Source organism: Hylobates moloch, unplaced genomic scaffold (assembly GCF_009828535.3).
Source record: "Hylobates moloch isolate HMO894 unplaced genomic scaffold, HMol_V3 SCAFFOLD_12, whole genome shotgun sequence".
NCBI classification, from domain to species: domain Eukaryota; kingdom Metazoa; phylum Chordata; class Mammalia; order Primates; family Hylobatidae; genus Hylobates; species Hylobates moloch.
In genome coordinates this window covers 71,483,270-71,509,926 of record NW_026652287.1, presented here as the reverse complement: position 1 = coordinate 71,509,926, position 26,657 = coordinate 71,483,270, and the positions used below count along the sequence as shown (strand labels likewise).

The 26,657-nt window shown below is 39.7% G+C and overlaps 1 protein-coding gene across 3 annotated transcripts in view; it reads right to left on the bottom strand.

The window, feature by feature from the left end:
- The window catches only part of LGR5 (leucine rich repeat containing G protein-coupled receptor 5), a 149,497-nt gene extending 123,701 nt beyond the window's left edge, over positions 1 to 25,796 (bottom strand). For all 3 annotated transcript variants that reach the window (XM_032170741.2, XM_032170742.1, XM_032170743.1), the window contains exon 1: positions 25,301 to 25,796. In XM_032170741.2, the coding sequence (XP_032026632.1) occupies positions 25,301 to 25,512 (212 nt within the window). In that variant the 5' untranslated portion in view covers positions 25,513 to 25,796. The remainder of the gene's footprint in view (positions 1 to 25,300) is intronic.
- Positions 25,797 to 26,657: the final 861 nt, after the last annotated feature.

Genomic DNA, 26,657 nt, shown 5'->3' with positions numbered 1-26,657 from the left:
GCAGTGGTTTGTAGTTCTCCTTGAAGGGGTCCTTCACGTCCCTTGTAAGTTGGATTCCTAGGTATTTTATTCTCTTTGAAGCAATTGTGAATGGGAGTTCACTCATGATTTGGCTCGCTGTCTGTGATTGGTGTACAAGAATGCTTGTGATTTTTGTACATTGATTTTGTATCCTGAGACTTTGCTGAAGTTGCTAATCAGCTTAAGGAGATTTTGACACCCCAGGAGATTCTTTACTCAATTCTCCAACCCCAAGTCTGCTTCCCAGGAAAACTTTTTTAACCTACACCCCTGTTTTCTGAACATAAAAATCTCATGCCAACTTTGAATGTTCAAAGACATTTTAAATTAAATATCACTATTAAAATCAAAGCAATTATGATATTGAACGCATTTATTCAAACAACAGATTTATCCTCTAGCCAGTTGAAACTCTCTTTAATATAGACTTATGATAATTTCCCTTCTGTCTACTCTAGGGCCATAATTGTAGCTTAGGTGATATAATTCTGATTTTTCTCAACTGAGTTCATTTTTTTTGTCTCTTTCAATCCATCTTCTAGATCAACCTGTGGCCCTGTGTCTCTTCTATTTGTATTTAACCCTTCTGGAAAGTCATCATTTTCCTAAAACACTTATTAAGTGTATTTCATGTCATGTACTTCTGAATATGTCAGATACCCCTAACTAGATTGTATACTTCACTTGTAGTTCAAAGTTGATTCTGGGCACTGCTCCTGGGTCTGTGATAAATATGTGGACATACAAAAATTCATCCCTCCCTCCCTCCTATTCTCCTTTCTTCCTCTTATTCAACAAATATTACTGGCACTTATTATGTGGTAGGCATGGTATTAGGCTCAAGGGATTCAACAGTGAACAAGACAGATATAGTTCCTGTCTCTTTAGAGTCTTCCTTTGAGATATTTTTCATGGAAATAAACATTAAGCTGATAATAATGCAAGTAATTATTTAATTACATTTGCAAGTATTGTGAAGGAATACAACATACATGTTAAAGAATCTTTTATAAACTGACATTTAAGTCCACCCTACAATAACATATTTTTGCAGAGGTTTCTATATTCCTTTGGCCAAAAATTAACACTTCAAAGAGTTATCAGCTAACCACTGAGACAGTACTTTTTTTGCCTATACTGACAAAGGCCTCCTTTTAAACTTTTGGCTTAAAAGTCAGGCAGGATCAAGACCTTTTACATGGCCATTTGATGTACTAGAGATTATATACATACACACAGATACATATGTATACATATATGTATATTATAATTTACATATGCTAAAATATATTTCAATAACCTGTAGATAAATAATAAATGCAAGAGAGCCATTTGTTGCAGAGATACTAATCTTTACAAGTATACAAGTAGAATGATCAATTACCTTGTGTTAATATTTTCTGTAGTACTATCGTAAATTGGTCTCAAAGCTACTTTGTCAAGTAGGGATTTGGAGAGACGGACTTAAATAATCATCATTGTCATCATAATGGTTGACATTTGTTGATTGTTTGCTATCTGCTAGGTGCTGTACTGAGTAATTTGTAGAACCAATCTCATTTTATCCTCTACAGTGAGTACTATCACTGTCACATTTTATAGATGTGGACACTGAGGTTTAGAGAGACTTAGTAATTTGTTCAAAGTCACACATCAAGTAAGTGACAAAGCTAAGATCTCAACCCAAATGTTTCTAATGCTAAAGCCTAGGTAAACCTCTTGACTGAAGCTAAGAGAATATACAGTCTGAGTCTACTCTAGGTCACTTCCTAAAGCTGTGGAGCTGTGCACTGCACAGTTCCTTGAGTTGTGCAATCCAGCAATTTTAATCACCTGTGTCAATGTTCAAGAACAGATGCTCAGGTTTTTCTGGAGGTGGTACCCAGGAATGTGAACCTTAAAAAAATCCCCATGAATGATTCTGATTTTTGCCCCAGTTATAAACTACTGGGTTGGAGTATAAATGCACTCAAATATTTATATAATTTTACTTAATCTATTGTAAAGTGACTAAATGTGCTAAAACCGCAATACTAAATTTTTAATAAAATACAATCACAGTTGAAGTTTTTATGCTAACTTGTAAAGGCATTTGTCTAGTTAGTGACACAATTAATATTACAAATTCAAGCCCCTTAATGCCCTATCCATATATGATATGACTACTTTGGTTCGAGTTTTTCCTGAAGAGCAGTGGGCAGGTGAGAGAACTAAGATTATCTGGGATGAATTAATGAAGTGTTTTGAAGGCTTGGATAAAGATGTTGGATTTGAAGCACTGGACAAGGTTGCAGCATGATGGGTCCTTAAGTGAGGTGTGGCACAGCCAAAACTGGCAAGAGGAAGACGGAATTAGTCAGAGTGCAAAGCTTACACCAGTGGGGCAATGGGAAGAGTGAGGAGAAAATTGCGGTGGTCCAAATGAGACTTGCCTGACATGAATGCACCATAAAAGATGACTGGCATCTATTGGGTGAGACGATTACTCCCAGCCATTGATGAGGAGACTGTACTTGAGAAGAGGTTGCAGGAAGGACTTTTACCCATAGGAGAAACTGGTGAGAGCAGAGACAGGGGGAGGAAATAAGAAGTAGGTTAGAAAAATGGATCCCGGTCCAATTTTCCTGAATAGAAAAGTTGAAAAGAGAGTATGAAAAAATAAGGCCAGAAAGGGCAAATCTTAGCATTTTATAGCTAGGAGGAGCTTTAGCTTTAGATTAACCTAGGATTTCAATCTGCTAATGAAGACACTAGATAAGGAGATATTAAATGACAGCCATTCAGAGGCCTAGTTGACAGAGGAAACTCTCTCCAGACTCTCAGTCCTGCATGAGTCCTGCTGTTGGAGCACAGCTGGGTATGATTTGAGCTGATTGTAGAGATCTTGCATACAGGGCTATGGATTTGGAGTTTTCCCATCCCTGGGTGTTGCTGGAGCTTTCTGAGCAGGGAAGTGACATGATCAGCATCCAGTTTAGAAAGACTGATTTGGCAGTGGCACATGCATGAGATGAGAGGAAGATAAGGAGACCCATTAGGAGGCTGAGCAGGCATGTGCCAAGCACAGATAACAGGGTCTATTAATCCATTTTACAGATAATGAAACTGAGCTTTGGACCATGGCCAAATTCACACCCAGCAGATTCCAAAACTTGTGTGTTTAAGGCTGGATTCTTGGAGTATTCACCCCACTTCAGATGGGACAAGGGGATGGTCATCAGAGTGCAATGCTGAAGAGTGGTCCAGGATGATTGAGGACTAAGAAAAGGCCATTTGGACTAGACAGTAGGAGGTCATTGGTGGCGTTTAAGAGAGAGTGATTTAAGTTGAATGGTGGAGGTGGCAGGCTGATTTCAAAAGGGATGAAAGAGTGACTGGGCGGTAATGAAATGGTGGCAATGAATATGGCCTTCTCCTTCAAGAATGTTGGTAGAGAGGGGAAGGAGACAGAATGGAAACAGTTTGAGGAAATTGAAGAGCACAGGAAAGACCCTTCACTTTTTGAAGTGAGGAATCTATCATTCCCCCAATAGAAAATATGTATATAACACTTACATGTGCCAAGTGCTATGCTAGTGGGAAGCATGATAATAAATAGACTAAAAGGGGGAAATAGATGATGCTATGGTGATATCTTTAAATGGAAATCCCTTTATCAAGTAAAATGCCAAGTTACCAAATTTGATACAGTATGGAATGATAGTAACCTCTTAGATTTCAAATGTCTGGAAGAGAATTAACTGATATTATCTCCATTTGTGTCCTCCATAGCACCTTACATAACTCATTCTCAACAAAAATTTGCTGAGTGAATAAACTATCGTTCCCAGGAGATAAAAGGGAATGGAATGACAGATCATAGATGCATGATAACTTTGGAAAAGAGGCAAACATGTCCCTTCTGAGATATGAGGGAAGGGGGCAGGGCAGACACATAGGTCATCAGCAGCCTGGAGATCTAGATAAAGCTAAACTGTGGTTTCCGGCTGCTATGCTTACTACCAGAAAAGGTGCAAGACAGATTATAACCCCCAAATGTAGATGCTGTGGCAAGGAGAGTGGGTAAGGAGCAATTCCTGGGAAGATCTGTCATGGTTCTGTTTTCAGCAGAGCAATGATTTCTGAAAGCCTTTTGAAGTGGGTGGGATTGAGTTTCAAGATAACAGCCTAGTTGAGAGTGCTATGCAGAAACCGTTCATTCATTCACTTATTTTGCAGGGGAAGGGTTGAGCAAAGATGTGGAGAAGTAAGAAAACTAGCCCTGTTTTAAAATAGGAAACGGAAGCGCTGTGTAAGGCAGGATGAAATGGAAGTCACTATGTAGGAGAGGAGGAAGAATGGGGCTGGATGATTCCTGAGAAAATAAGCAAGTTATAGAGGAATCCCAGTCTGATTCTGCGTCCACTTTTCCACCGGTTCAGGGACACATAATGTCTGTGGGTTAAACATGGCATTAATTTGCAAGTTAAGCATCCCTTACTGTATATAAAGTTAATCCAGGGGGATGCATTCACTAAAATGAGCACTGGATGAATTATCATTTAGCAGAAGATATAACAGATAGTAGAAGGCAAAACAGATCAGTAAGAGTTAAATGGTACCTGCCAGTCATATAGTTAATCAATGACAGAGTGAGCTGGAAACCCTGAGCCTCAGAGGCTTGGTGTGCTGTGAAGGAAAACTTGAAGAAGAACCTTAGGCTTTATTTGGCAGGCAGAAGTCATGACTGGAACTGAGAAGTAGGTTTAGCCAACTTCTCCATACTAAACTTTTAGTGTCTTCCCATGAGTCCCTGTGACTCTTAGGATCCTTTTTGTATTTCTCTCTTCATCATTTTCTCATTTCCAGTCACTGTTGTCTCATGTTCAGCAAATCTGAAAATTTCCTTCCACATGCTTTCACACTCTTGTGCCTGTGCTGATGTGGGTCCTGACTTCTAGAGGGTATGCCCCATCCCTCTAGGTGAAAACCTCCCCATTCTTCAAGAGCAGGGCAAACATGACCCTCTCTGTGAAGTATTTTCAACTCCAAGTGCAGTGAATGATTTTCTTCTCTCTGCTTCCACAGGACATTATACCAACCTCTGTTAGTAATAATAGCTAACCTTACCTTGTCTTTACTACCTGCCAGGCACTGTTTTAAGTGGTCTGAAAATAACCCTTGGAAACAGCTGTAGCCCAAACATTCTATTTCACAGATGAGAAAAATGGAAGCCCCAGAGGAGTAATAATTATTTATAACAATATCAATAATTATAAATTATTATAATTTATAGGAGTAATAATTATTCTAAATTATCAGTACAAATAATTTGTCCAAGCAAATAAGGGGCAGTACCAGGATTCCAATACCAAGTGATTATCCCAGAGGAAGGCTCTTAACCACTACACTACTTTTGTTTTCTTACCTGTCTTCCTCAATTAAATTGTGAACTCCAGGGAGCAGAGGCTGTTCCTTAATTCATCTTTGTTTCTTGGTCCTGGTCTAGAACTGGCCTGATGGTAGGTGAGGAACAAATATCAGTTGAATAGTTGAATTAATAAACTTAGGTTTGGACAGCTCCCCCTTGTGAACAAAAATTGGGAGAGTTTACCATGAATGAGAGAAGAATAGAGGGGAATCATGCTTCCTACTTCCAGTGGGGAGTGGGGCTCAGCATATGTACCTGGCCCTCAGCTTCTGGCTTCCCCATCAAATGCAGGGAAAATGTACAGGCTCATATGCCATGATTACCACCTTCTCCTTATGTTATTATTAGGGGTGCAAATAAATGAGTTCATAATTGTATTTCAGAAGAATTGAAAATGAATGAGATATGCCCAGTAAAACTATAAGCCAGTAAAGGAGAAGGTACATTTATGCAATCAGAACACAACTGCAGAGTGCCTTGCCTTATGAGAGGGCTCCTAGTAATGATAGGTCAGATCTCACAGGAGGATTCTGCCTCTTAGGGACTGCATTAAGGCCTCCTTTTGTATAAGGTACTTACTGGTCTTACTAGGTCATGCTGTGTAAGTGCAGAAAGCACAGAGGAGAATTCAGCCAGTGCTCAGACTTAAATGGGAAAGTCTAGAATACTCCTTCCCTCTCCTTTCCTTGGCTAACTCTAACTCATCCTCCAAGTTTCAGATTAAATGTCATTTCCCAAGGGAAGTGTTCCGTGACCACCGAGACCAGGCAGGTTCTCTTTTAGTGCACTCCTGTTTGCCATCAGAGCTCTTTCATCTTAATAATTTACATTTAAATATGCATTTAAAAATTTCTGCTGCCACACAAAGGCAAGGATTGTGTACATCTTGTACACTGCTATACCCTCAGCATCTAGCACAAGGTGGGCAGTTGATAAATATTAATTGTGTGAATAAATGGATAAATGAACGAATAAATTTGCAGGAACACGAAGCTGACACTATGAAAGATCTCTTCCACAGTCATAGATTGACTTCTTACTCATAATAGTTGCCATCTTTTCTAGACTTTATAAAAACTAGCAAGAAAGTACAGACTCACGTTTTTAAACACTGCTTAAGGACTTTTAAAACAGTGAAAGAAGAGTTAAAATGTTTGTTGACTGCAGCTTTCCAAAAAATAGTAGAAAAAATCAAAAAACTAAATCCAATTATTTTAAGTAATTTTAAAAGTAAGGTAGAATATTGGTCTTTAAATCGTATTTTCTAGTTTCCTTTAGAATTATTCCACAGTAATAATTTCTCTATAACCTTGAAGCTTGTTGAGCTCCAACCTCACAGAGGCCCTTTTAAAAGATCTTCTCATTTTATAAGGAACATTAAATCTGACTTGAAATACACACTTTGGTATCTAAGAACCCTAGCACAGGAGATTAGTAGCCAAAAAAGCAATTAAGTTTACAGTAGGGTTACAGATACCATATCTACTACAACAGTTTGAAAAGGGAAGTAATGCAAAGGTAGTATCAACAAGAAAAAAAGTAACACTAAATAGTAGAATTTTTTTAAGAAACAAAATCCCATATTCCAAAATCTTTCCTTCTCATCTAATGACTACATGTGTTTGGGAGCTTAGAAAAAAACAAGAAAGGAGGAGGCGGCACTACTGAAGTTGGTAACTGGCACAAAAACCATGAACCAGGCTGTGAAATTGAAGTATCTGTGGCGTCAGGTTCCTGATTAACTTTTTCAGTTTGATCTTAGATCCCATTCTAGTATGTCCAGGATTGTAGGATCCCAAGCTGGCTGGGTCTGCGTACATGAGAGAAGCAGCAACAGCTTAGGGTTCAAATAAACACAGGCAACTGCCTCCAACAACTCACATGTGAAAGTCTAAGCTTCAGGGAAAAACCAATAATGCTTTAGGACCAGACAATAATTGCACCTTTTTACATGAAGGTAAAGGTGTTCCTACAAAACAGCAGGACTATATGACACAGACACCAATTATAAGTCACCTTTGGTAACCTTGTTTAGTTACATAGCACTAACTATGTAAATCTCTGGATTTACAATGGTTATGTAGCCCATGAAACTATCTTTAGCTGGAGTTTCTCTTCTGTGTCAGTATCCTATTTTGAATGAACAGTGCTCTTAGATGAGCAGAAAAGATGTATTTAGCTCCCATCATTACAATTTCTGATCCCTTTTACTTTAGCTCTTTTGAAATAACATGAAAGCTTTGGCTTGCTAATTACCTTTAACCAGCCCATAGAAAAATTAGTTTATCTTCCTGATCAAAGCAAATTAGGCAGATCATGGTTGATTAGAATGCAACAGTAAAATCTCCATACTTTCTCTTCCATCCCCTTTCTCTCAGAAATGGGGTCTGTGTCAAATATGTAGGTATTTCCCACGGCCAGGCCGGACTCTGTTTCCAACAGGGACTGCGGCTTGGACAATGGTTCTTACACAGACACTAAAGTTCTTTAGTTCAGTCATTGTGTTCGAAAAGAACTAGTAACCCCTTAGCTAGCATTTGATGAAACATCTAGATTTACATATTTCCTTAATTGCATTTTTGAATGTGAGTGAGATTTATCTGACCAAAGTTAAATGCCTCCTTTATTCCCCTACCATAGGCAAAATTCAACTCCATGATCTTAAAAAAAAAAGTGAGATGCGGGTGTATGGAATCTTATTCAATTTCCATCTGAACAAATTTTAGGGTTTCAATAAAGTGGGACGAGGGAGTTACGTTACCCAAGACAGGAAAGATATATCTTTACCTTTCAAAGTGGAAATGTCAGCTTCTAAAGCTTTGGCTTGCTCAGCTCTTTCAAAAAGGCTATTTTGATTTTAAATGAATGCTATTCCTTGTTGCCGAATTCCCCCAAATTGGTTGCTAAAAAGCTCTGAAATGATTGTCCTTAATAATTTCTAGCTAAAATGTCTGTTCTGTGACTGTAAAAACTGGAAAGCTAGGTTTTATTTTCTTTATTTATTTACTATAAATTAACAGTAAATCTTGCATTTAGCTCCATTTAAACCTCCCTCTGCAGCTGCCCATTTGAAAAATAAAATGGTTGCCTTCTTTCACTTCAGTGGGCACAATACAAAACATCCATTGAGCTTTCCCTTTATTGCAGCTGCCAATGCCCAGCCGACTTTTAACAAACCAACCAAGCGGAATCACAATGCAGCTGCAACATTTTATGGTATTTCTGTTGGTTCTCTTTTGAGACTGAAGGTGTTAATTAGGAATCAAAGAACACAACCCTGCCAGCTTTCTTTCACAAACCATACCCTGGTCACCACAGTTTTCAGAAGAAAAATAAATATAATAAAGGGATAAAAATGTTGTTTGTCACACCAGTAAAGTGTACTTAAGACCCTTTGATCAAAAGCTTTTTATGTAGTCTTGTCAGATGGGCTGGAAATATTGTATTTTTTCCTTTTCTCCCCCGTCTTCATGTGGACTTATCTAAGTTTTGAATTTAATGTAAGACTCGAATAAAAAAGTATAAGCATAGTCATGTGTGGGAATGCTTTATAGGTGATAACTGGTCTCATAGAGTAGAATAATTTTGCTTCTTAGAAAATTTCTCATAGTCAATGTTCTATCATGTGAAACTGGGTCTTCTATCAGTATATTATAATATTCTAACCATAAATTTTTATGCTTACAATTACAAATACATCTGTCAATACTCTATTTACTATGGTTATTTATTACATAAATCTCTCAGTGTTTTAGAGGATCTTTTTATATATACAGAATTGAGTATTTTCATAAGCATAAAAACCATATCTACATGCACATATATATACAATGTTAATTTATCAAATAGTTTGTCATTTTTGTATAATTGTTTTGTGTATATTGAGTATCATACATCCAAACAACAGCATGAAGTCATTACCTTTAATTTTTAGTCAAAGTTAAAAGCTTAAAGTAAGTTTATGAAGTTAGCACTACTGGGAATTAGTCAAGCCTGCTAGCTTTCTCAGCACGAGGTTTTGCTGCTAGGTGCACAAATCATGCCAAAATCCATTAATCCTGCTAGAGAGAGGCAGAAAGAAGGTCTGCTTGTTGATTTAATGTTAATGAAATGAATGGGCTCCTGAGGCTACCTACAGAGGCTCTCTAAACTGTAAAACAAATAGTCATTTTAAGTAATGCTCACTGCAGGAGAGTAAACAATGCTTCCAGATTTGCTGCCCAAAATGGGAGTGGATGTGGGTGTGTGGAAACCTCCCATTTTCTACAATCCTGCTACACCTGCCCTATTGCAATACACACAAACGTCAAGTACTCCTAGAATGACTGAATTAGGAGAGACCTCAGAACATGTGTTCGCCTCTCTTATTTTACAGATGCAAAAATCGAGGCAGGCCGTCTGGGATGTGGGGAGCGCCTCTGCCCGACCGCCCCGTCTGGGAGGTCTACCACAGAGGCCAGAAGCAATGTGGGGACTGGACGTGGTGGCTCACGCCTGTGGTCCCGGCACTCTGGGGGGCCGAGGCGGGTTGATCACTTCAGGCTAGGAGTTCGAGACCAGTCTGGCCAACATGGCGAAACATATGAAAAATACAACAGACAAACCAACCAACCAACTCAGTGACAACAAAACAGGTCTACCCTGGAGCCATACTCTAATTTTTTCTATTTTCCTCCCTTTCTGATCCTTTATCCCACTTTCTTTTTCTTCCTCTTCCTTCTCCTTCTTCGTCAAATAGAGGATTGAGTTATTATCACTGATCCATATAAAGTCCCTCTCTCATTTATTTTAATTCCCACCCCCCATTTCTATTCCCCGACTTCCCATGTGCAACCTTCCTAATATGTTTGATACGCATCTTTTTGTTTGTATGTATTTTTAGAAAATGTTTATTGTTTTTGTGTGCAAAAAAAAATTAATAAAAAAAAAAAAAGAAAAAAAAATCGAGGCAGGGAGGATATGCATCTTGCCAGAGATTCTGTGGCTGATTAGTGGGGTAGCTGGGCCCAGACCAGTGGTTCTCAAACTTGGTCGCATATTGAATTTGCCTTGGGGAGTTGAAGTACATTCTGATGCCTAGTTCCTTCCCTCAGAAATTGTGATTTAGTTGGTTTGATGTGGGATCTGGGCTTTAACATGGTTAAATTAGCTCCCAGTTGGAACTAATGTGTTGGCAAGTTTAAGAACTACATACCTGGACTTCTAATCTAGTGTACTACTCTCCTGCATTTTTTGGTTTTGTTTTTTGTTTGCTTTTTTCCCCCTGCACCATAGTGATAATTATTTCCCAGTTCCCAGGAGTATTCTGGTTGCTTTATCCTATAGGTTAGATATATATTTTGAGATTTTAAGGGTATTTTCCACAGTGAGTGTTTTTTTTTCTTGTTCCTTCGTGTATATGCAGAGATGTGGCTGTGGGGTGTGTGTGTGTGTGTGTGTGTTTGTGTGTGTGCGTGCCTTGTGGATACCTCGAAGGACTGTACTCTACCCATGGGGTTAGCCAGCTCCACAGTGGAGCCAGTAACCAAGTTCTGTGCTATGCTTGGCAGGTAGTCCTCTTGCCTCCCTCTTCTGTCTTGCACTTCACCTCTCCTTTGAATTCCTTTGGATATTGTTTTATTTCTTTCTAATTTGCCACAGTCTCGTCTCCTCTGGGCTGCCACTTTCCTCCTACGCTCTCCTCTCCACTTGAAGGATTTCCCTTTGTCTGAGAGAGATCCTCTGACTCTTCATTGGAAATTATTTGACTTTTGCTGCCTTCTGCTTCCCTTGGTTTGGTGATTGTTTACGCTGTTTGATAAAGGTGGGCTGACAGAGTCTACTTCTCCAATCTGTACTGCTGGATGATACGTAGTAGATATCTGACGGTTTCTTCCATGTTCGATTTAGAGTGGTAAAATAAACCAGCTTCCTGGTTTATTAATTCAGTAGGCACTCAGGAATTCCAGAATCTTCTTTTTACATGTAGTAAGATATAAGGAGATTTCCCTTGTTTTTTTCAGACCTGCTCTCTTGATTTCATCAGTTATGGGAAAACCCAGCTTGCCTCTTTTGCAGAAGGGTACAGAACATCTGCAGAGACAGTAATACAGGCTCATCCAATAGGATTAAAAGACTGTCTGCTCCAAGAACTGCTCACCTATCTCTCTTCTACCCTGAGGATCACTGGGCCTATTTCCAGAGGCTTCCTGCTTGAAACACAAGTCCAAGTGATACTTTGACCCCCTATTTAACTTTGAATCCCCTCTCCTACACAGATTCGCATCATTGATACCTATTATTCTCAGGGAATGATATTAGCCTCATCGCCATCACTGACTGAAAGATATTTCCCGCAATTATGTTGAACCAACTGCTGCTTATCAAAGATGAGTGCTGAAGTTCCTCATGAAAATTAGATTATTTTGGATATATTTTCAGGTAGACACAAGCCCATTCCTTAAATCAGTTTTTGTTCGTAAAGTAGAACTATGTTTTCAGTTAATATATAAAAAAAAAGAAACACATTTTTGTTGTGTTGAAATCTTGAGTTTTCCTGAATGTATGTTTGGCTCTGAAGGAAGGTTGATTTCCCGACCTTCTCTCAGTCCCCTGAAATCCATCATCTCTTGCCTGCCACTGTAGCAAATCAACGGCTGATACTGGAGCTTCTAAGAGCACAAGAAGCTACCAACCTGAATTTTTCTTTCACAGTCAGAAAAAGTCATGAGGATGGATGAGATTAAAAAAAAAAAAAAAGGAAAGGATAAAAGCAATTCAAGCCCAGGACTACAAATTCTGGGTCATTCATTAAATTGTATCTGAGAAGTAGAGCCCTAATATTGTGCCATCAGCCTACTCTCTGTGACAAAGTGTCCACTCAGCCCTCAGCTATCCTGGAGATTTGTGCAGTGTCTTCAAAATGCTACATACTCATGTGCAAATATGAAACTTCATTTAAAACTCATAATCTTTTGTCTATTTGATACCAAGGATCAGAAACAAAAGTTAGAATATTTTTATTTATGACAGTTGCTGGGTGATGCCAAATTCATTTGAAGATGCCCCTTCTTTCTCCTCTAGTTCTTTACCTAGTAGGTGCCTTTCTGCTGTTCTTTTCTTGTTTTTAACATTGAGAAATCTTGTTTAATGAAAATTACACTTATACTTTTAAACATTCAGGGCAACTAATTTAGCTAATTTAGGGAATAACAGTAAGAGACAACATGGTATACTTGAAAAGCATGAGTTTAGTGTGATAATAACTGCACCATCATCAACAGAAATAATTGCACCTAACATATAATGCATCCTACACAAGTGAGGTGCCATGCAAAGTGCTTTATGTGCATTATCTCACCAGTCTTCACAACAACTTAGTCAGGTAGATGTCATTATTATTGCCATCTTACATATGAGAAAACCGAGGCATTGAGTAACTTGTCAAAGTCACGGAAGATAAGGCTGCGATAGTCATCAAGAAATGTTCTCATGTTGATAGTAATAACTATTTTACTGTTTGTTAGGAGGGTCAAATGAGGAACTATGGGTAAAAGCATCAACAGCACTTTTTGAATTTTTTTCCCTCTGTCTTGGGATATTCCAAACAATCAGTCTGCCAAATTTAGAGGAAAGAATCTCTCTGTCATCACATTATAAGATTATATCAAAAATTATATCAAGTAGTCTCACTCCAATGCACATTTGGTAGCTAGAAAATGGCATCTTATGTCTTAGGCATGTGGACAAAGTTTGAGTTTTACACAGAGTTTAGGGGAACAGAAGAGTGCCTTCCAGAGAGAAAACTGTGCTGACTGTCCTTCAAGTGTACCTGGGCTATGTGCCCTTTTGAAGTTGCCCAGATTCAGACATACATGGACACAGGGTGTTTTAAAATGTAGGTGTTAATATTATTCAGGTGTGATGAGGCCAACAGATCAGGAGGTGACTGCTATTAAACAGGGAGTTTGTTGCTCACAGTTCCCAAGAGGGCAGGGCCCACCATTCCATGCAGAGCCACACAGGAACGCTCTGGGCTCAGTCTGGAGATAGAAGGAGCAGAAGAAAAGCATGGGCTAGGTCCTTCATTGTGGTTTCCATGGGAAGGAATGGACAAGGCCGGGTAAGCAGGTTTAGGATTGGCTAGTTGAATAATTTCAGCGTGCTGTGGGATGTAGGGGCTATCCCAATTTATTGAAATCCGAGCTTGGGGTGAGCGGAACAGGAGAATATTGACCTAGAGTTAAGAGCCCTGAAAGAGCCTGGGAAATGGAGTGGTTAGGGGGTATGGATTTTGGATTGGTTGGTTTGCATATGAAAGGTGCACTCCCAAGAAAATCATTTGCTCTCTCCAGGAATTCCCTAGCCCTAGGAGGGGCAGTCTCTCTAGGAGCAGCAAGGCTCCAAGTTGTCAAAGCACCATAAAATAGAGAAAATGAAAAATATGATCAATATACAAGAATTCTGTGTTCTGATCCAATTTTCAAGGGGTATATAGTCCAGTGGAGGAAACAGACAAGTAGATGAAATATGGTGATCAAAGTGGGTTCAGCATGATGTGGGGGCATCAAAGACAGGTTTCTAAAATGTGGAGTTACAGAAAGCTTCCCAGAGGAGATGACATTTGAGCTGAGTATGGAAAGACTCATAGAGGTTAGCAAAAGAAGAAAGGCAATCTCAGCAGATGGCAACACATGTGAACACCTGGAGGCATGAAACAGGGAAATTGTAAGATGCAGTTTGAAATGGCTGGAGAGAAGAGAGCTTGGGGTGTTAAATTCAGACAAAGCTACCCCTTTACATATTCTAAGTTTGGCCTAAAGGTTTCTCCGTACATAGTAACCTGCAACCTAACTGGATGTGAAAACAGACTGTAACTTCCTCTTGTCCCAAGCACTGAGTTTTGTCCAATCAAAGACGGCTAACTATTCAAACTCTGTTCAAATAAGGCAAACACCAAGTTGTAATCAATCCATCTGTTTCTGCACCCCACTTCCATTCACTGTTCTTCACTTTCCCTGTTCTGTCCATAAATCTTCAAACCACATGGCAGCTCCAGAATCTCTCTGAACCTATTCTGGTTTGGGGGCTGCCCAATTTGTTCTTTGCTCAGTTAAACTCTGTTAAGTTTAATTTGTCTAAGGTTTTTCTTTTAACAGGGAGCTAGGGAGGGGGAATTGGCAGCAGGGGTTGCAGGTTAGGGATGAGGCAAATAGTTGGCTTTGTAGGCTAAACTGAGGTGTTAAAAGTTATTATGAAATCACAGGACACCACTGAAGGATTGAATATAGGTAAGACATGACCAGAGGTGCATCTTGAAGAGACTAGCAGGATAGTAGGGAGTGTGTGTGTATGTGTTCGGGGCCTACGTAGACCATGACAGGAAACTGCTACAGTTATCCTGGAAAAAAGTGAGCAGACACTGGACTAGTGCAATTTCACTGCTAGAAGAGAAAGAGAACAGTTACAAGAGACATTAAGGCAAACAAAATGTGATCAAATTAAGGTCATAAATGAAATTTTAATTACAATAATCACATATTTAACTACTATGAACAGAGGCTGGGCCTGGCGGCTACTGCCTATAATCCCAGCACTTTGGAAGGCTGAGGTGGATAATTACTTGAGGCCAGGAGTTCGAGATCGGCCTGGGCAACATAGCCATACTCCCATCTTTACCAAAAAAAGAAAAAAGAAGTAAATGACAACTCTGAACAGACATTTGGAGAATTAATTATGCTTAATTGTTCTTCAAACTAAATCTGAGTGTTCCTTTTTGCTCTGCAGATTTTTAGGTAATACAGAGACACTGCGTCTGTATTTACAATGGATCGAAATAAGATGATATTATTAAAATTCAGGTACACATCTAGATATGGACATACATAACGTGTAAACAACAGGCTATTTGGCAACATCTGGAAAAGTAACTGGGAGTTTTTGAGTTCATTCGAGTATTTGACATTGAAATATAAAGGTGACCAAGAAGTAGTACTGGGCTGGGGTTTTCAGGAGATCTGGAGTCCAATTCTGTCTTTGCTAGCTGCGTGATTTTCGGAATGTCATTAACCCCTTGTGAACATAAATTTCATCATCTGTGAAATAAAGACGTTGGATTAGGTAAATTCCAAGGTTCTTTCCATTCTAAATTCCCTGGGTAGCCATAGCTTTTGACTCACTGAAATCCTTTGTAACCCATCTAAGTGATTTTAATTCTGTTTATTTGGGCAATTAGGGTAATGCTCTAGCAATCGCAATTAAATTTCAGTCTTCCATTGTGTAATGTGACCTTAGATATACAGCTTAGTCATTCTGGTAATTTGTGGATAAAAGATTATCCTTTTAGTTCTTCACAGTAGAACTTACTCTAAATGTAGTTAGGTATTAGATCAAGCTCTAAATTAGGTTTATTATAATTAACATAAATCTCCCCAAATTTGCTTTCCTTGACAATATACAATTAATTATATTCTGAGATGGTCCTACAGCTAAGGCAAAGAGGGCTTCAAATTACTACGCAGTAGTCATTCAGGACCAGAACATATCTACCTAACACTTATGACTTTAAGACTCTGGGGAAGTAGATGTTTTCCTGGAAGGCCAGCAGCTGGAAGGTAGAAGGTGGACACTTGCTGTCAGTTAATCATGCTGCTAAACCTTTTAAGATCTTCAAATGAGATATGCTCATATCCTGGGAGAATCTGGTTTAAGTAGGATTTCCTTTTGCTACCCGAGCTTGAAGACTCAATAAAAAAAGATCTTGAACTTCCTCCTGTACTATATTGCACTGAGTCCCAGAGAACAACAGCTGCGGGAGAACAGGGGCTGTGCATGAGTTAAGATCTTCTACCACAGGAAGAGTAATGTAGCTTTTCCAAATTAAAATCAGAGACCCCAATTTTGGTGACTGGAGTTGATACTTAAATCCCAAGGACTCCTTTTTCTAAACTTCCCTTCATCTTCTAGTTTGAAGCCCTTGGTGGGGAAAGTGTCTGAGATATGGAAAAGGCATCCTTTCAGTTCTCTGATACTATCTTGAAGCAAGGGATGGAGAAAGGCAAAGAGAGACACAGGAGAAGTGTATCCCCTGGGAACAGGTGTCTAGTGGAGTCCAGTAACTCACAGTCTCTCAGTTCCGTCAGCACTGTCCCTTGGGTAGCAAATTTCTTCCGTTAGCCCTTCCACCTCTCTTGCCATTCTTTTTCTAGGCTTTTCTCTATTGTACAGTTAACACTGTAACAATGATAGAGTAGGCCTATTGCCAAATGCAGGCATGTCTGCTAAGGGTCCCTTCAGGACAGGAAGTACAAAGACAAAATAAAGAGGAAGATTCTTTATTCTCGGTCTTTTCTAGAAGACTCCAAATTCACTTTGTAGATTCGCTCAACAGATACTGTGAAATAAATGTTTATTGTGAAAACGTCAATATATATACAAAATAGTTCATTAAGGAATATAACATCTTCTATGGAAATTTTTATTTGGTTTTCATAATCACATAATAATCATCACATATGTAAGAAACTGAAAGGTTATATTTTGTGCAGTAAGATTTAAGGACCAATTGATTATGTAACAGAGTTCCTTCAAGTAAGTGCCTCACAAGAAAATTTATAACCTAAAACCTTCAAGCACCATGTGATGTTTTGTGCATCGAACCAATAAACTCATTAAAATAACATTGCATAAACCCAAACACAACACATTGGAAGTTCTAACACAGCCCACATTAACCAACCAACTTTAAAATAATATCCTTGTTATGTACTAAGGTTAAAAATTCAGCAAATTCTTTATATTTTTTCCACTTGAGATCATGTGTGGTTTTCTACTTTCCTGAGAAGTACACTTTTGTGGCTTTTTTGATCAAAGAAAGGTTATTTTTACAAATCGACATCTTTTGTAGAGGTCTCTGCTCCACTTAATCAAGGTTTCAAGAAAAAGGGAGAACAAAAGTATTTACCAGTGTTTTAGTGAAACTTAAATATTCTAAGGTTATTTTCTCAGTGTAGGCTTTGAAAAGAAGGCACGCATGTAAGGTTAGTCACCACAGTTGTGTGTGTGTGTGCGTTTGTGTGTGTGTGAGGGAGACAAGGAGGAGGAAGGGAGAAATAAAGGAATTTGGCTGCAAACTGAGGAACAGTTTGAAACACTTGGCTTCTGGTTGTGAAAGATGAGCAACACGGAAAAAAGGACAGGCTAACAAGGGACCACTTGAGGAAAGCTTAATCTCGCTTGGCAGGCTGAGGGGGGAGGTCAGCTCCATGCACGCGTTCTCAGCTGGAGTTGGGCTCCCTTTGCCAGGACGATTGTCTTCTGCATTTCAGTTTCTGAACCGAACTGAAGGTGCCTTCAAGCAGCCAGTTCCACAGTCTCTCCCTTGTAAAGGGTCGGCCCTCCACGGCTATGCCCTGCCAACGTTTGTATCATTTCTGCCAAGCAAGTGGCACAAAAGGAATTGTTTGTTGTTGGTGTGTGTGTTATTGTGTGCATGAGACACTTTCTTCCCCCTTGGCCGTCACAGTCCTTGTTTGAAGAAGAAGCAAACACTCCTTCTGAAGGCAAGAAGGATAAAATGAGTGTGTGGAAAATGTGCATATAGAAAAAATAGGACATTTGAAAATTAGAGATTGTCGAATAATTTTAAATTGTTAAGTCAGTAAAAAGCTGGAGTATGAGAGTACTATTTTAAAACATTCTAGAGACTGTACCCCAAACATATCCTAATTTTTCTAAACATCAGTAGTGTTTTTTTCTGTTGACTTTGTAATACAATAAATGATTAATGTATATCAGGTTAATAAGCGGAATTAAAGGACTGAGGAAATTAAATGCATAGTTCAGAAAAGGTTTTTCATTGTTTGAAGGAGGGGACTTTTCTATGACTTATCCAGATTTCTAATTGACACATAAGTCTGTATCACTAATTGTCTAATGGTTAAACCATGTGTAGTTTAAAAATATGTTGGGGGATTTGATAAAACTTTGAAACAATTTTCTACTGTGAATCAAATGAATAACATTATGATACCTTTGTGACAACAATTTATCTCATCTCATCCATTTTAAAGGTGAATACAAGCTCAAATCGAATTTGCCTGTTAAGAAAGTTCACATCTTTCTGAACTGAGAAATAGTTCCAAAGAAGGCAGCTACTTAATTTGACACATAGATCTGGTTATAGGAAAAAAGTTTTATTCTTGCCTAGATGGTTACTAATCTATTGATCCCTCTTCACAATACTCTGGCAGCTACTGCAACTTATCTCTGATTTGGAGACAAGAAAAGTTGTTTCTGTGGTAGTAAGAAAATGGATATATAAAAAGATGTCTACTAAACTTGTAATATTGGCCCTAAACTATATAATGTAATGCTCACATTTTTGGAAAATTGAAAACTGCATTTTGCTCTGGAATTCCCTGAAAAAATATTTCTGGTATTAGGGCTTCATAAATTGTGTTCCTGAAAAGAAAAATGGGCCAAAATATTTCAGCACCAATTAAAATGATTACAAGGCATAAGTATAAATTGGAAAGCCTGTTTTCTTGGGTTGCTGTAAACTGGCCCTGAAGATAACTTCAAAGGAAGTCCAAAAATATTTTGAGCAATGGAAATACTTGAAATAAGCTTACAGTAAGCTTACCTAATAAGAGGTACTATTATCATTCCTAACGTCACAAGTTGCCCCACCACAAGGGGGGCATTGACTGAGTAAATATTTAGTACCTTTGTGGGGCCTATGACTGAGTAAAGTATTCAGTGCCGAGCACTTAGGAAACACAATACAACTATCAGTTATTATGACTATTGCTATGACAATAATAAAGTAATTTATACATGTAAATCATGGCATGTGTTAAAATAAACAACTCATTGCATCATTTAAACTGAACACAATTCAGCTGTATTTCAAATGGGGCTGGACAATAATTGTGGCCAGCGGCCTTGTGTTGTTTGTACTTGCGGACTAGTAGTTCTCACCTGTCTTTCTCTGACTCCTATTAGCCACTGGGATTTCAGCAGCTGGTTCAGCCAATTCTACTCAATTCAACATTACCGGTATTTACTGAACTCCCTTAAGAGCCAGGCATTGGTATGGGCACTTGGGATACAAAGTGGAAAATGCCCTACCCTGGAGGAGCTCACAGCCAAATAAGAAGAATAGGCCCTGAAGGAAAGAGCCCACCATGAAACCCTGGAGTGTTTCTGTCTGACTTTCAGGAAGTTGTTTACAAGCTCAGGAGTTGGTTCCTTTGCATACTCTCCAAGTAAATCTCAGTGTCTCCAATTCCGGACTTAAACATTTAAAAAGAGAAGTAATACATGAGGATATATGGAAGCACTTCTGCTTATGAAACATCTTTTAAATAGTTTTCCACTAATGCTAATGCCCTGTTAAGAGCCTTTTAGCATTACCACTAGATATATTATTCCATTTCTTGAAATCAAATGACTAATGTTTTTCTCCCTTCCAGTTTCAAGCCAGGTATTCCCATTGGGCTTAATCCATTTAACAGAAAAATGCCACAGATTCTAAGAACGGACCTGCTTCCCACCATATAACTTATGGAGAACAAAATCAGTTTTGAATTATGAGAATTTAATTAAAAATTCCACATTATAGAGTGTGAAATGTCTCCTTTTGGCATAGAGTTCCATAGGTGAAATTGGGCATGTAGTTGGTTATTTACAATGGTTAAATTAAAGTGTGTATTAAAGCTGACAGATCTGGGAATAAAAGAGTTGCAGTGGGCTAGAACTCATGGGCAGATTTAACAAGTGAAATTCTACCAAGATACATCAAAAATAGCAACAGGACTAGATACTCAGCTCATTTTGTTTTATATGTAATATACTAGTTGTGGCTTTAGTGCCAGTCTGATTCGTCTCTCTACTACAAAATGAGGCTCTATAAAGGAAAATATTGCAACTGGAGTGAGGAAGTTGAATCTTATAGGAAGGAATTTGTCTTCTCATGAAGACTTCAGTCTACCAGAAGTATCTATTGGGGAAGTGTTTACAAGAAAATGTGCCATTTAGCTTTATTCTAAATTTGCATAATAACTGAACCAAACAAAAACATTACTTCACAGAATTGCTTATTGGACAACCCACTACTGTTTTTCATTTCTGTCTTACGGCATGTGATTTAGATTATTCAGAAACATACTTAAATTTGTAGCTAAAATGACTTAAACGCATGAATTTGATAGAAGAAATATAAAAAAATGCTTTGCTAAGGTAAGTCAAAATTAAGTATCAGTTATAAAATTATAAATATTCTATAATGTCTTTAATTTTGATAGCTTTATTGGGTTAATTGTTTGATCTGAAATTTCTATGCCTTTGATAGATATATATTTTGAAAACTGAAAACAATAAAATAGTTCAGATAAAATACTTAACTCTCAGAAATCATAGACCAGTTTTGTGTTTCTGAACTTCTTTAAACACATCCAAGTGTGACTGGTCTATTACCAAAACATGATGTTGTTTAACTACACAGGCTATTTCTTGATTCCGATCTTCTAACTCATTTATGATTGCTACCTTTTGTTGCTACACCAGAACTCCTTTCCTTTGAGGAAAATGCGTAAGGAAGAAAGAAAACAACTGAGGATCATGTTTATTATACGTAAAAATTCATTCTTGTCACACCAACTCTGTCATGCGTATGTTAAATATATTCAGTAATATTTATTTTTAATTTATGCCACAAAATTGTTTGAATAAGCTCACTACTTTAAAAAATTACTTAGACTAATTATCAATTAGTTTTAATAATTCACCCCATAACAAAAACACTATGGAAAAAATCCCCAGGAATCCTGGGGAAAAAGAAAGAACTTCATTAAAATGAAGAAAATTTACTGGCATCATTATATTTTAAACAATTTTAAAAGTACATTTTAGAGCAAACTGTATAATGTTTGTAATTGATCTAAATGTTAAGGCTGTTATAAGAGTTACTATTTTTGTAATCATTTCTAAAGTACATTTTCTTTTATTTAAGAAATGATAAGAAGAGAAGCAGAACTATATTAACTCATTTTCAAAGAAGATTCTAAAAAGGATCTTTCATTTTGAAACTGCATCTTAAATACTTAAAACACATTTATGATATTAAGGCGGTGCCTAATTTAACTAATTGTGGCTTTTGTTCCGTTCTTATTAACATTAGTTTTACGAGTTATGTGTAAAATTAAATTTTGTTTCAAAGTTACATATGAAAAAGTAACCAAACTACATATAATTTAAAAAATATCTTTTCTCTTGGTCCCTTTGGTTTATATAACATAAATTTGCTTATGGATGAAATGTGAATGCCTTTAAGCAACAGCAAAGAAAAACTCAGTTTTCTTTTTAAAATAAAATAGCTGTTCTGGACCAATAAAGAAAAGTATATTTATTATATTAGGATGTTCATTAGGATTTAGTTTTCTATCTGAATGTCACACTAACTAGATGACAGACACATCAAAGTGGCAGAGAGGAGTTTACTTTTAAGACCCTATTAATAAAAATGTCCACATTTGATGCATTAAAATAACTTACCTATACTAAGATTAGATGCTAGAACTAGTTTATTTAGGACAGATCATAACTGGTAGATAGAGATGTATTAAATGCTGTAAACAATTATTGTCTGCTTTTATATCTCAACCTTGGTGTGTTCCTTATTTTCTGCTAAGTAAACTTTATTAGCCCCTGTTAGTAAAATCAGAGCCCATAACCACTTGCTGGGGGAGCGGGGGGAGAGAAGAGATGAAGATCAAGATTTTTCCAGCGTTTTCACTTGGTTTATTGGTCCAGTTAAAGACCTACTGTGGAAGGCAGCTCAGTAAGAAGAGAGAATCAATATTAATATTTGCACTGGCTTAAAATTTTGCTTTTCTGGGAAAAAAAGATTACAAAATGGCACATAAATAGTGCTTGCATTCTGTGAAGAGATGTAGGACTTTCTTTACCTACAAGTCTGACTAGCCAGCTATCAGATTGTGGTAAATGTGTACAGCTACTTGTCAAATGTGTACAGCTGGAACTTGCCATCATCCATCTGTTTGAAGAAAAGGAAATGCTTGTTCTTTTTTTGAGGGGGATTGGGAGATAACATTTTGACTAAATAAATGATGATAACCTCTTACAAATAATAAAAGATAGTAGTCCTGGCTTTTTACCACATCAGTCTTTGTACACTGCAACTTTTTCATCAAGGCTTAAATTCTACTGGGCCCCAGTGGAGTGGAGCTATAACTTTGTGTTCCCTTTCAACATCAAAGGGAAGTTATTCCTTCAAATAAGAAACTCAGTAGAACACATACTCATTTATTTGAATATGAATAAATCAAAATTCATCTTTTATGTTTTGGCTGCACAAGTGAAGACAGAAATGGTCAGAGAATACTAGGTGTAACCAAAAGAGGGCATCATCTACCCTTAATGTCTGCACAGCATTCCTGTGGTTGTAAAAAAACCAACAAAGCCCCCAAACCCTCAACACCTGCTCAAAGGGCATCCCATGGGCCCTGGCATTTTTTAGTATATAAGGACACCAAATTATGAAATCACACATTATATAGAACACCACATTGGTTATTTACTTCAGGACTGCCTTCTATATTCAGCATTCATATTCCCTGAACTGTGTTGCATTAGAAATAAGTATTTAACATTTACTGTATCACTTTTTACAGACACTCTGAGTTTAATATTTCATAGGGCACTGGGAAAATGTCTTCTTAGGCCAAGGTACAGGCTGTCATCACATAACATGAGAATAATATGGCATTTAATTTCCTAATAGTATCTTAACTTCAAGAGGTTATCTATAATATAGATAGATAGATAGGGAACATTGGCAGTAGGTGGCAGTAAGTTCTCCTGAGCACATGGAGGACACAGTTAAATGCATTTGAGGTATGTGGGAAATGGTTTAAAGCAGAATTTTATGCCAACTTTTTGTAACGGAAGCCTGACAAATGTTTGTTCTTTCAAGTGAGAGAAGAAAGCAATCTGGAACTATTCGTAAGCTTATTTTCTGTATTCTTAAACATATTTTATAATGAATGTATGATTTAAATGGTAGGTTAAGTGTTTGGGGGTACTGCACACCTCCCTTGCATACAGTCAAACTTCTTCAGGGTGATGGGGAAGAGGAGTTATAGGCTGTTAAGCAAAATTGCCAAACTGGTCTCAGAAATTCACTGCATTGGAGAGCGTGGGATCCGTGCAACACTGACTTTAGCAGTTAAACTAGAGTGGTTGGGGATGAGTATTTTGCTTTGTAGTGGAGATAGCTGTTCAGGAGGAGGAAATGTGAATTCTGAGAGCATGATCATTTAGGAGAGATTTCCATTCCTGGAACAATATCACTACCACATGCACGAGTGCAATTGAAGGGAAACTTGGTGGGAAAAATAGTTTTAACATTCTTTCAGATAAAAAAGAAAAAGCAGTCAAAATAGCTTTATGGTAGAGGAGGAGGCGACCTGCCATCTACCAATCCTAAAATCTAGCAGGATGGTACCTTTCTTTAAAGACAATATTAAAGCAAGTAAAAGATATTTTTTTCTTCCTCACTCTGTCTCCAGAAAAAGAATCACTACCTAGTGGAAAATGTTGTGCAAGCCTCTTCATGTTTCTTCCCTCCAGAAAACAACTAAGCAGATGGAAGAACTGGTTCACAAACATCCCAACTCTCTCTTGCCAAGGTACATCAGAGAAGCCGAAAACTGGGATTGCATGGGCTTGGGGTGGGCTCGCTGCAATGTCTTGAACTAAAACCTAAATGTTTCACCTTGTGGTAAGGAGCACCTGTTTCCCAGAGTGGCCTAGAACCTGGTCTCTCTGCTGGAAGGAATGAAGCAGATGCTTTGCACGGGGGTGGAGAGAGTAGTCGCTTTGGTCTCCAAGAATAGGGTTCCTCCTGGGTCACCGCGTTCACCCAACCACCTGTTACCTTCGGGCCTGGGTTTTCCACAGAAAAAATTATGCAATGAGCCGCTGCTTCAGGGCTTTGGAAGTTGCAGTGGGGGAGAGAAGGGGTGGGAGAATCCCCCAGGGATGATAGAGAGCTTCAGGTCTCCCTTTGGGTGTCGGTGCCGCTGTTTACCAGCCCAACAGCCTTCAGCCCACTTCCCCTTTCCTCCCCGGGGGAAGAGATGGTTAAAGATTACACAGCGGCCGCGGCCACTTCAAAGCGCGGCGCGGGCAGCCAAAGGTAAAGATAACGTTCTGGCAGCTCTAATCGGGGTTTGTGGTTGCCACATTTTAATCACGCCGTTAAAAAAGAAAGAAAATAAAAAGAAAGGAGAGAGGGAAGGAAGGCAGAAGGGAGGAAGGAAGAGAGGAAAAGAGGAAAAAAAGTAAAAGTTACATCACGTCACCGTGCAAGGGATGCAGATTAAAAACCCTTTGGAGCTGGGCAAGTTGTTTCTCCTTTGGGGAAACTTTCTACAGACCTTCTTTTCGTGGAATGCGACTAGACACAGAGAGGCGGTTGGGGCGGGGACCAGATGGCAGCCTGCCTTTGGGTACCAGGCTCTGGGTCACAAATGCCCACTCCGCATGCAAATGCCTGCATTTGCAGGAATTCGCCCTGCGATGTTTCTAGCGCTGGACTGGGAAGCTGCGGCGCAGCAGCGCTTTCCCGGGTTGCACTCGAAGCCATTTCTCTGCGGGTCCAGAAAGTGCCGGCACGCTACTCCCCGAGACACGTGCATTTCTCTGGGGGCCCTAACAGGCCTGGCCAGGATGCCCTTGACAAACTCGCCCCCTTCCTCCCCCCCGCCCCCCGAGCAGGCGGGCGCCAAGGAACCTCCAGCCTCGCCTTGGACGAACCTTCCTTCTCCTGTTAGCCTCTCTCCCGGAGTGACGTGGGGAAGTACTTACAGGTAGGAGGTGAAGACGCTGAGGTTGGAAGGCAGCTCCGAGAGCCCTAGGTCGGAGCAGTCCACCCTGAGCAACATCCTGCCGTCGGGCTCGCAATGACAGTGTGTGGGGCAGCCCCGCAGCAACGCACCAGATCTGGGCGAGCTGCCCCCGGCCGCCAGCTGCAGCAGCACAGGCAAGGACAGGAGCACACCGAGCCGGGAGGTGTCCATGGTGCCCGAAGTAGGAGGCCACGAGCCGGACGCGGGCAGAGGGCAGCACCCGACTGCTACGGGCCGTGGCGCGCCGGGCGCCGCTCCGTGGGCTTCTGCAACTCAGCGGGGGTCTGCAGCGCCAGGCGCCGCGTTCCTGCCCCCTCCGGCGTGGGCGGCGAGGAGAAGCGCGGCAGGGACTGAGGTGCCGGTTGCCGCCACGCCGGCCTTCCGAGCAGCCCTGGCTGCAGCGGCGACAGTGGCGGTGCGCCTTGCTGCTGCTCGCGGCCTGAGCGGTGTGGAGCAGCATCTCTGCTTGCACGCTCGTTTTTTAAAGCGCTCCAGCCCGAATTGCGCGCCCAGTGACGTCAGCGCAGCCTAACTTCCCAGGCACCCCCCGCCCGGCCCCACTTTCCCTCCACTTGTCCCCTCCCTCCTTTCCCAAGTCCTGGGCTGGGAGGCGGCAGGCAGCGCGCGGTGCTGGCGAGTTCTCGGCTCCCACTGAGCCTCCGCCGGGAGGATTCAGCGCTCAGCTCCGCGCGCCCGAATAGGGGACCCCCACACCCTTACCCCTTCATGCGTCCTGGAGACCCAGATCTAAGAGTCGAGAGGGACCTGCTTCGGAGAGACCTAAACAGACGCACAAGGACTGGAGGATGCGGCACGTTTCCTCCGAGCCCGCTTCAAATAATGGATGGGATACTTGGAGTGATTAAACACAATAAAACAAAACAAAAACACAAAAACTAAAATCCGATGCAGAGAAATAGTTACGTTATCAGGGTAAGGAGGCAGGCGTCCCCGGCGAATGATAGGTGGCCTTTTTGATCCTTACGTCTGCCGCACTGTCTGGCTCGCTTTTGCCCTAAAATCAAAGTGCTAGGCTAATCGCTAAATAAATACAGCTCCTGAGCAAGCACTCCACTGCTGCCTTCCTATCTCTTGAGGGGTGAGGAAGTCGAAGTGACTAATTTGTTTTTTAAAAGTGGTTTAGAATACCCTAGAAGTCACTTTTAGTAAATCGATGCCAGACTGACAGATGGCTGTTTGCTGACTTCCAGGGACTTTTCGTCTTAAGTGTCCCAGGGCTCTCTGAACTGAGAGCAGTCCCACCTATGTGAGTAACACTGGGCTCTGAGAACCGCTGCAGAGCGCCAGGGGGAAAA